General features: G+C 42.8%; 1 protein-coding gene across 1 annotated transcript; it reads right to left on the bottom strand.

The window, feature by feature from the left end:
* Positions 1-625: 625 nt before the first annotated feature.
* On the bottom strand, positions 626-11,266 carry LOC307051495 (zinc finger protein 564-like). The gene is made up of 5 exons (XM_079701870.1): positions 11,126-11,266; positions 5,268-5,394; positions 4,352-4,412; positions 3,521-3,726; positions 626-715 (listed from the first exon to the last, which is right to left on the bottom strand). Exons 1-5 carry the CDS (start codon positions 11,126-11,128, stop codon positions 702-704), a joined length of 411 nt encoding a protein of 136 aa, XP_079557996.1. The 5' UTR covers positions 11,129-11,266; the 3' UTR covers positions 626-701.
* Positions 11,267-11,659: the final 393 nt, after the last annotated feature.

The raw sequence follows: 11,659 nt of genomic DNA, 5'->3' as shown, positions 1-11,659 counted from the left end.
TGTGGAGATTGAGCAACCAAAGCCTGCTGGGTTAATTCTTTACTGCACACTTCCTGGCAACAGCCAACCTGGTGCAAAGCTTCTTTGAAGTGTCTCCCCAAATCATCTGAAATACGTCTGATTCCCGTATGTCCTTTCTAACATAGAATTTCTGAGATGTCCTGTTGTTCATCATGCTATGTGGTCACCCCACTGCATATAAGTCAACAAACCCAATTTTGTTCAACTGCAGGTGTGTTTCTCTTGGGTTCTGGTTCGTGGGCACTGACATAGCCAGTATATAAACTTTTATTCTTATGAATGAATAAGTTGCTTTAATGGGAAACTATTATAAGAAAATTCACATGAAAAAATTTAAGATAGTTATGTACTATAATCTCAGAACATGTTTGAAAAGACAAAAATTATATTACTGATTTGATAATACATAATTGTATTGGAATATTTTAACATATCCTCTCTCAGTACATGAAAGATAATGTTTAAGTATACAGCAATCATAAAACCAGTTTTACTTGGATTTTTCTAAGAAATATGTACAGAACCTTGTGTCGGACTTAAAAAATATGTATCTTATTTTGCAAGCATGAAAATTTTAATTACTGACCACATATTAAGTTCATTGTTTAGAGACTGCATTCAGCTGTGAATAACAGAAAACTCACACAATCTGCTTCATATAACTGTACAGTGCCCATCTCTCATGTGGAACTGTCTGGAAACAAAAAGTACAGGGTAAATGCAACCACTCAACAATGCAATCAGGAAATAAAGTCCTAAGTGTTTTCTGACATCACAACTGTAACTTTCAGGATAGAGTCAGGAACACAGGGCCACTAGATATAAGATGTTCACTACACAAATTAGACCCAACACAAATATGGTAAGAACTGGAGAAAAGAGAGAATGTCAGAGAAGGTCATCAACCAAGAAAGTATAAAATCAGTGGTGTGGGTGGACATGTTGGAGCTTGCAGGAAGATCCAAATTGTGGACTGGAACATAATAATAATTAGAAACAAATAAAACTAACATTCCACTAGTTACGTATTTTAAAATACACTCAGGGGAACTTCTCTGGCAGTCCAGTGGTTAAGACTTCACACTTCTACTTCAGGGGGTGCGGGTTTGATCCCTGGTTGGGGAAACTAAGATCCCACATGCCATGTGGTGTGGAAAAAATATATATATATACACACACACACACACACACACACACACACACACTTCAAAAGATCTATGGGTCCAAAAGATTTCATAGTGTAAATAACCTTTATAATAAGCAATTCATGATGAAAACACTATATACCAAAAGGTATGTAATTTGGCTGACAGGGTATGTAGTGGGTAGAATGGTGCCTTCCCCCTCCCCGCCAAAGATATGTCCACTTAGAACCCGTGAATGTGAACTTATTTGGAAAAGGAGTCTTTGTAAATGTAATAAGGATCTCAAGATGAGATCATCCTAGAGTGTGCCCTGAATCCAATGACAGGTGTCCTTACAAGAGAAGGGGATGTTAAGACAGAAATTGGGCTTCCCTGGTGATACAGTGGTTGGGAATCCACCTGCCAATGCAGGGGACACGGGTTCGAGCCCTGGTCCAGAAGGATCCCACATGCCGTGGAGCAGCTGGGCCCGTGCGCTACAACTACTGAAGTCCATGCACTTAGAGCCCGTGCTCCGCAACGAGAGGCCACCGCAGTGAGAAACCTGTGTGCCTCAACGAGGAGTGGCCCCTGCTTGCCGCAACTAGGGAAGGCCTGTGTGCATCAATGAAGACCCAATGCAGCCAAAATTAAATTAATTAATTAAAAAAATTAAGACAGGGCTTCCCTGGTGGCGCAGTGGTTGAGAGTCCGCCTGCCGATGCAGGGGACACGGGTTCGTGCCCTGGTCCGGGAAGATCCCACATGCCGCGGAGCAGCTGGGCCTGTGAGCCATGGCTGCGGAGCCTGTGCCTTCGGAGCCTGCGCTCCGCAACGGGAGAGGCCACAACAGTGAGAGGCCCATGTCCCGCAAAAAAAAAAAAAAATTAAGACAGAAATTGGAATGATACACGCTTGTGTCTATTCCTGGCAGTCCAGTGGTTGGGACTTTGTGCTTCCACTGCAGGGGGCGCAGTTTCAATCCCTGGTCAGGGAACTAAGATCCTGCATGTCTCACAGTATGCCCTGCCCAAAAAATAAATAAATGATGGCGTCCATAAGCCAAGAACACCAGGGATTGCTGTAGCTACTGGAAGTTTGTAGAGCACATGGATCTGATTCTTCTTCAGAACCCTCATGAGGAACCAACCCTAATAATGCCTGATTTCCAATTTTTAGTACCCAGAACTGGAAGAAAATACATTTGTTTCTTTAAGCCAACAACTCTGTGGCAATCTGTTAGGGCAGCCCTGGCAAAGTAATAACTTAAAGAATTATTATCTCCTAGATGTTATTCTCAGAAAGAACTGGAAATAGTGTGATAGGGATCTACTTTAAGAATAAGGCGCTAATAAAGCCAACAGTATATCCAAGACCTTTGTAAATATTTTCCAATGCTATGCAATTTGTGGTGCACAATACATGTAAACTGCATGCAGGCCTTCCATCATTGGAACTGGCATGGAGTTTCCTTCCTGAGTTTCCATGTGTTTTTTTTAAGGATGGGGAGTATAAAAGGCTTTCCCACACTGCTGACATTCAGAGTTTCTCCCCAGTGTGAATTCTCACATGTCTTTGTAAGGATGAAAGCCTACTGAAAGCTTTACCACATTCCTTACATTCATACGGTTTCTCTCTACTGTGAGTTCTCAAATGTCCTCGAAAAGATGATGACCAACTGAAAGCTTTCCCACATTGCTTACACACATAGGGTTTCTCTCCAGTGTGAATTCGCACATGTGTTCTAAAGTATGAAGGACTACTGAAGGCTTTCCCACATTTGTTACATGCGTAAGGTTTCTCTCCAGTGTGAGTTCGCAAATGTCCCTTAAAGGACGAAGGAGAACTGAAAGATTTTCCACACAGTTTACATTCATAAGGCTTTTCTCCAGAGTGTGTCCTCATGTGAATCCTAAGGTCTGAGGGCCAGCTGTAGGCTTTCCCACATTCCACACATCTATAGGCTTTCTCTCCAGTGTGCATCCTTGCATGTATGATCAGGTAAAAAGAATGAAGGAAGGCTTTTCCACATTCCTTACATTCATAGGCTTTTTCTGCACTGTGAACCTTCACATGTTTTCTAAGAGAAGAGGGAGAAGAGAAGGATTTCTCACATTCTTTACAAGCATAGGGTTTCTCAACAGTATGAGTTTCTCTATGTGTCCAAAGGTTTGAGGGAGATCTGAAGGTTTTCCCACATTTTTCACATTCATAAGGCTTCTCTCCAGTGTGAGTTCTTATATGGACTCTAAGTTTGGAGAAATATATAAAGGCTTTTCCACATTCTTTACATGCATAGGGTTTCTCTTCAGTGTGAGCTCTTATGTGTGCCCCAAAGGATGAGTAAGAAATAAAAGTTCTCCCACATTCCTTACATTGATAGGGTTTTTGTCCATGTTGAGATGATGCTATGGGACTCTTGAGGGATGAAGAATCCATGATGGGTTTTTCAAACTTATTGTATTCATAGGATTTTACTCCAGTAGAAAGTCTCTTATGTACAATAAGATTGGAAATCTGGTTGGTTTCTCCACATTGATTACTTTCATTATTTTCTGAGGGTATCTCCACCACACGCCATCTGTTAAAAATAGGAATCATATTACTAATGATTTGTTAACAATTCATTATGGCTTTTAATGATTACACTTTTAGGGTTTCCCTGGTGGCGCAGTAGTTGAGAGTCCGCCTGCCGATGCAGGGGACACGGGTTCGTGCCCTGGTCCGGGAAGATCCCACATGCTGCGGAGCGGCTGGGCCCGTGAGCCATGGCTGCTGAGCCTGCGCGTCCGGAGCCTGTGCTCCGCAAGGGAGAGGCCACAATAGTGAGAGGCCCGCTTACCGCAAAAGAAAAAAAAAAAAAAAATATATATATATATATATATGATTACACTTTTACCATTTTCAGTGAATGTGTATGTTTCTTGCCCTGTTAGAATTGTTTCAAAGTGATATAAGCTGAGTGCTCTGACAGAGGGCTCAACCTGAGGTACCATTTTCACTGTTTGTTATATATGGGATTTTTTTCCCTGACAATTGTTTACAACTGAACTACGTCTCAATCAGCCAACATCTGTATCATGTTTATAAAATTGTCTTGTGAAAATTCTCTGTAAACACTTAAGATCTGACATATATCTACACACTTATTAATATCATAGCACTCTCTCCTGAGACCTACTTTCTCTAATGTATGTGTCACTCACCTCAAATGTGTTCCCTGGTTCTTGTGCTCATCTTCAATGCTATGGCATTTCCAGTTTTCTCCTAAAATGAAGAACCAGGAATCATTTCTTCTGAAACTTACTATATTCTGTTCATTTCATACTTCTTCCCCAAACATTCACTGTAGAGGACTTAACCCATTGATTTTGAGTGCCATAATATGAAAAATAGTAACAAGTTTACTTTCTTTGGAATGAACTTGTGGGATTAAGGCAAGAAAATAAGTAGGAAACATGTACATTTCTTTCCAAGAGCAACCCAAGAGATAAATTTTATAAGGAAAAATACACTTTTGCATAAAAAAAGAATTGGAGGAGTTCTGGCTACTTCAGGACTTTGACAATAATAAGGACAAGAAGACAGAATGGTGGGCAATTTACTGGAAATACTTCCATGAAGATTGAGACTTCTGGTGACATAAATGCCCTGTTGTCAGGAAGCAACACAGGACGGAATTGGACAAAATGCATATGCCTAAATATAAACTTTCAAAGAGGAACTATGGAAGGTCTTTCAATGTGGGCAAGGCCATTCATGAGGATGGATGAAAAGTCAACAAAAGGGAAGCTAACATATCTGCAAAATTCAACTTCCACAGAAAGAAGAGTAATTTCTTTTTCTAATTAATATTTCCAAATGTAATGTTCCTCAACAAGGGCTGTTCCTCTTAAGGAACAGTTATAACCCTTAACAGAGGCTAAAAACATTTAATGAGAAAGTAGTAGGTTTCATACATACATGAGAAAGCTGTTAGACTATATGCTCCGTAGTAATGTGACCATGTCTATCTTACTTAGCAATAAATTCCCACTGTTCAGCCCAAGTTCTAGAGCAAGCTCAATAGCTTGGGGATACCTGTCCTCTAGAGAGTCAGTAAAGCAGTGATGTCATCCATACCCACTGAGGCCAGGTTCCTGAAGGTCTCCAGCATCACATCTCTGTAGAGGTTCCTCTGAGCCGGATCCAACAAAGCCCACTCCTCTGGGGTGAAGTCCATAGCCACATCTTCAAAAACCACTGACTCCTAAAACATCCAACAAATTCTGGTTTAGCAAGGTACCACTCTCCACCTGTGTGTGCAGAAGGAAGGGGGAGGCTGACAGTACTGGGGAACCAGGACTCAATTCACAGCAAGTTCATCCATGGTTCTGTGGTCTCCCATCAACTCTAGGGCTCTGTCATCATCTCTTCCCCTCTCTTCAGTGCTGACTTCCTCCAAGATGCCAGCCTGCCTCATAGATTTAACACCCATCTCTCTAGTTTGACTCTGGCTCCTTCCACTCTTCCCCTCCATCTGAAGGGTCCAGAACAGTCCACAATACATTGGAGATATGGAAGAAATACTGTACAAATAAAACAAGTATTTTATCTTTAAAAACATCAGTTCCTTGTAATGAAAATGATTTCATCTCCTTCTTCGTGGTCCAATACAGGCCAAAGCATGATATGAAACTAAGTCAGGCCTGGATGAGGTTTTAATGAATTAAAACACAGTGAGGGTCCAGAGGCATTTCTTGCTTGCCCCCTCACGAACAATTTGATCCTCAAGAGGCCTGATTATGCCCAACCTTCAACCCAGGCCCTGAGATGGATATAGTTCCTTGGAAAATTCCAATCCATCATAAACTGGCAGGTCCACCTTTATGCGAAGCATTAATATTTACTTATCTGTCTCCTGTTCTTTTATAAAACAGCATATTTTCCTTTCTCTCCATGCTCTCCAGGAGGCAGTCAGTGTACTGACAAGTTGGAGCCCAGCCAAGAGAAGGGAAGCCTAAGACTTCAGACCTCACGACAGTGCCTGCATTCAGGGGCCTGAGTGCTGATAATTATGAGTGATGTCAAAATTATGGGTGGTGGCTCTTCCTCAACTGATGTCACTGATGTCACAAGACACCAGAACAGCCTTGCCTTCCCCAGAAAAGAATGCCCTGGTCCTTCCTGCCTGTGAAGAGGCAGTTCTGAGCCCACTGTAGAAATGAATTAATTGAAGTCCAGAAGGGTTTGGCTGTGAATCTGCCCAGATCATAAAAGGTATAAAGGGATCAGGTGGCACCTTCCTCCCAAAGGACATCTGCTCCCACTGAAAAGCCAGAGGCACTGACTTATACACCAGCCTCCTAGGGGCACTACACACAGCAGTCATTTCTGCACTCCGTGGCATGCAGACAGGCATAACTGCCCAACCCCGAGCATGGAATCTGATGGCTCGCAGGGTCCCCCAACAGCCTGGCTTTTGAGGAAGTGCATCACTCTATCAGCTTCCACATGCAGAGGTGTGAACATAGGCTGCCACAGTCCAATGCAGGGGATACGATTTACATGTTCAATAAACAGCAGCAGAACTAGAATGCTCCAGAATGGGAACACTCTCTCATGAGGCTGGTAAGTAAAGTCAGCTGCTTTGGGCATCCTTAATTACTAATTACCAAGGTACTCTGGTATCTAGCACTGTCTCAAAACAAACTTTTATCCACAGATAAAATTCAACTAACTCTTCCACTGCTGTGTATCAGGTGACATTTAAAAGCCATCAAAACCTGTAACAGGGCTTCCCTGGTGGCGCAGTGGTTGAGAGTCCGCCTGCCGATGTAGGGGACGCAGGTTCGTGCCCCGGTCTGGGAAGATCCCACATGCCGCGGAGCGGCTGGGCCTGTGAGCCATAGCCGCTGAGCCTGCGCGTCCGGAGCCTGTGCTCTGCAGTGTGAGAGGCCACAGCAGTGAGAGGCCCGCATACCGCAAAAAAAAAAAAAACCTGTAACAGTCTCACAACAGCATTAATAAGAAAATGTGCTATTTGAGCATCCATGATGTGTGAAATATTTTGCACACCTGAGTTCATTTATGTCTCATAATAAATCTCACAGTAGATATCATTACAATCAGTATGTAGCAGAGGAAACTCAAAAGGACAGAATCAATTAATAATATGCTCAATGTTACCCAATTAGAACCTTGTACGTAGGTCTGACTGCTTTAAAAGCCTAAATGTCTAGCAGCTGCATTTCTGTATATACATGTTACAGGATGATTATGCCCATTATTCCCCAAAATGTGTACAATGACCTAGAGCAGAGATCAGCAGGCTTTGTCTGCAAATGTCAGATAGTACATTGTTAGGCTTTTCTAGCCATGTGGTCTTTGTTGCAACTGCTCAGGTCTGCCTTTGTCACACAGAAGTAGACAGAGACAACATGTCAAAGAATGGATGTGGTGGTGTGCCAGTAAAACTTTATTTATGCAAATAGGTGGCAGGCTGGGTTTGGCCTGTGGAGCAGTGCCATTAAATAGGAAGACAATACAGACAATATATCCAAATTTGAATTTTCTTGTAGCTACCTTATAAAAAAGTCATATTGAAATTTTTAATATTTATTTACTTATTTATTTATTTGGCCACACTAGGTCTTAGTTGCGGCACGTGGGATCTTCGTTGCGGCATGTGGGATCTAGTTCCCCAGCCAGGGATCGAACCTGGGCCCTCTGCATTGGGAGCATGGAGTCTTAACCACTGGACCACCAGAGAAGTCCCTGTATTGAAATTTTAATAATTTTCATTTTGCCCACTAAATACAAGTACACAGATCGTTTCAGTACATAACTAACATAATTACTGAGATAGTCTATGTTATTTTTGTCATACTTAATGCTAGAAATCTGGTATGGATCTCACACATGCACCCAACTCAATTTTGATAGCTGTACAAGAACTCAACAGGCATGTGTGGCCAGGGGTGCTCTAGTGGACAGTGCAGATCTAGACTTTGCCTGTCTCCTGGAGAGGACAGTGGAGACTAGAAAAATGGAACATTCTCTTCACATCAGACATCCTTGGGCTCTTTCTCCTGGCAAAGCCCTCTGTCTCAGGCAAGTTGCTTCCCTATACAGCTGTAGCTCTGACTCATTCATTTGCTGAAAATCTATTTAGGTGATAATTCCTACTACATGCAGTTATAGAGATACAGCACTTGAGAAAAATTCTGAACCACATGGATCTTAAAATCTCATGGTGGAAGACAATAAGTAAATTGAATATTATCTAGATGAAGGGTTAAGTGCTGTAGGTAAAATACAGGACAATGAAGGCATTTGGAACTAGGAACATGAGCAAAGGGACTGGGGCAGGGTGAAATCATAACAGAGACAACCATCTGGGTAACATTGGAAATGGATACCGTGGCTTGGTTTTTTGTTTGTTTTTAATGCCACTGCATTTTTAAACTATAAGGATTAGAAACAGAATGTCATGATTTCACAAAACCTCTGGAAAGGTTTCAAGTGCTTGTTAACTTCACCATGTCCCACTGGAGAGACACTAGAATCAAAGTGTCCCCAGCCAAGAGCAGAAGCACCATCTACTCCCAGAAAAAGAAAGAAAGAACAGTACCAATGGGCTAAAAATGAACTCAAGAATCTGGAAAAAGAGAAGCAGAATAAAAGAAGAAAGCACAGAATGAAATGTGAAGGGCAAAATGAACGATATAAAAGGGAGGCTAAAAACACATCTCTTGGGAATTCCCTGGCGGTCCAGTCGTTAGGACTCTGTGGTTTCACTGCCAAGAGCCTGGGTTCAACTCCTGGTTGGGGAACCAAGATCCCACAAGCTGTGCAGCGAGTCCAAAACAAAAAACCATACAAACCACATCTCTTAGAACTAATCAGATTGCAACCTCTGACAATTTTTTTCAAGAAAAACAAAGCATGGGCAAATAAAGTTACAAATGAAAAAGCAGACATAATTAGGGATGTTCTAGGGATTAAACACAAGAGGAGGGGAATGGTCTAAAATAAAATTTTAAAATCTGAGTACTTCCATACTACTCAGTAGTCGAAAGTAATTTAAAGATAATATTTATTTATTTATTTATTTATTTTGCGGTACGCGGGCCTCTCACTGTTGTGGCCTCTCCCGTTGCGGAGCACAGGCTCCGGACGCGCAGGCTCAGCGGCCATGGCTCACGGGGCCAGCCGCTCCGCGGCATGTGGGATCTTCCCGGACCGGGGCGCGAACCCGTGACCCCTGCATCGGCAGGCGGACTCTCAACCACTGTGCCACCAGGGAAGCCCTTAAAGATAATAAAAGGGTGTTTTCAAACATTCACAAAAAGGAAACAAAAATCCCAAATTGTTTTACAGGCTAGTTTTATTAAATATTAACGAGATCAATAATTCTATGAGCAGAAAACAATTCCTTTTTCAGAGACATGCCAAGAGCAGAATAGTACAAATGAAAAAAATAAACTATCATTAACAAACACAGGTGCAAAATTCTATTAAAAATTAGTTCCCTAAATAATGAGTAATGTGCATAATCAAGCACAACCAAGCTTTTTTTTTTTTTTTTTTTTTTGCCGAGCCATGGGGCATGTGGGATCTTAGTTCCCAGACCAGGGATCGAACCCGTGCCCCCTGCAGTGGAAGCATGGAGTCCTAGCCACTGGACCGCCAGGGAAGTCCCACAACCAAGCTCATTTTATTCTAGGAATGCAATAATGTTCAAAAATTAATCCATTTTATAAAACCAGGAACTCTACTCAGTGCTCCGTGGTGACATTAATGGGAAGGAAATCTTAAAAAGAGGGGATATATGTACACGTATAACTGATTCACTTTGCTGTACAGCAGGAACTAACATAACATTGTAAAGCAACTATACTCCAATAAAAATTAAAGTTTTTTTTGTAGTTTTCAGTATACAAAAGTTAATCCATTTTACTATATTAATAGAAATGCAGAAAAATCATAATTCGTTGTCCTCAAATCCAAAACAATGACTATCATTAATGGACATAAAAATTTAATACATCAGAACTAGAAGGAACATGGCTACCTGGGGAAGATGGTGCATAAAAACACTTACTGCAATGTTAAATGAAAAATCTGAAATAGTAAAACAGCTCTCTTGTCAAGAAGACAAGACACACAGAGTACCTTATTCTACACTGGACAGGAGGTCCTGATGAATCATTTAAAAAGAAAAGAAAAAGGTAAAATGACAGGACAAGAAAAAAACTGAAGTATCATTATTTGCAGGTAAGATTTTGTAAGTAAAGATTCAAAGATTTTACAGATCAATAATTAAAATCTATGCTTGCACCTAACAAAGACACTAAGAAAAATGCTCAAAAATGAGTTTACTTCTATGTACCAGGAACAGTTTTTTTTTTAAGATACCATTTAAATCAGCATCAACATTACATGCAGAACAAGTCTAACAAAGGTTTTGTAAAACATGACGAAAACAGCAGAACATTATTAAAGGAAATTAATGGAGAGACATACCAAGACCGTGGATCGCAAAGTTCAATACCGTACAGGATGTAGATCCACCCTCGAATTCATCTACAGGTTCACTGTAATTGCAACTCATTCTTTGTACTTGAAATGCTGACTCTAATCCTAGTTTTTTACATGCGAGAAACTCAATCCCATGGGCATCAGAATCCATCCATTTAATGAAAAACACCTTGAATGTCTAATAGGTGCTATATACCCTCCCCCCTGTGGTTGCGATAAACAAATGAGAAATTAAAAGATCCCCTCGTTTAAAGCCTCATAGTTTAGGCAGCTTGGTGAGTCAGTAAAGAAAAAGCAGGGGATACAGGGGGACCCCCCCCACCCCGCGACCAAAGGCGGGAACTCTGGCCGGGACCCTGGGGGAGGGGCGTGGAGACCCCGGCCCGCGTCAGCTTCCAGCTGGTTCCTGCCGGTTCGAACCAGCCCCTCCCAGTCTCCGACCCGGCCAGCGCACTCACCATCTCCGCCCCGCTCCGGACTCTGCCGGGAGTCCTTCCCGCGGTCTCGCGGCCCCGCGACCTGGGCAGGTGAGAGCGATGGGGAAGATTAACCTCGGGCTGCGCGGAGTAGCGCACCAGCACCACTGCCGGCCGAGAACGACCCCCTACACGGGCTGGGAGCGTGCCCGCCCCCCGGCCCTGATTGGGCGGTGTTCCGGGCCCCGCGCCCTGATTGGATAGAATTGGGTTTCCTCGCCCTCTGATTGGACGGTTCTCCAAGTACTCCCTCCCCATGGGGACTCTGATTGGGTAGTTCCCCGACGCACGCACTCTGATTGCACAGCGCTTCGGGCACCACCTTTGGAGCCTCTGAGGATAGTGCTACAGGCCCCGGCGCCCCTGATTGGGCAACTTGAGTGTCTGCACCGACCCTGCCTGGGATATGGGCGGGGGCAGGGATCACGTGGAAGAGCCGGGCGGAAACGTGGATTCTCAGCTTCTGCCCTGTCTTTGTCCGGCCTTCTACCCTGGACGCGGAACTACCTGCACGGG

Source organism: Hyperoodon ampullatus (assembly GCF_949752795.1).
Source record: "Hyperoodon ampullatus genome assembly, chromosome: 4".
In the NCBI taxonomy this organism is placed as follows: Eukaryota; Metazoa; Chordata; class Mammalia; order Artiodactyla; family Ziphiidae; genus Hyperoodon; species Hyperoodon ampullatus.
The sequence above is the reverse complement of the archived record's forward strand: the minus strand, read 5'-3'. Positions and strand labels throughout refer to the sequence as shown.

What these genes read in the sequence shown, in the direction of transcription:
- LOC307051495 (XM_079701870.1), bottom strand. An exon ending in CAGGAACCTGGCCTCAGTGG is followed by an intron (nt 4,413 to 5,267) that starts GTATGGATGACA and finishes TCTTCATTTTAG; the next exon opens with GAGAAAACTGGAAATGCCAT. An exon ending in AACCAGGGAACACATTTGAG is followed by an intron (nt 3,727 to 4,351) that starts GTGAGTGACACA and finishes TATTTTTAACAG; the next exon opens with ATGGCGTGTGGTGGAGATAC.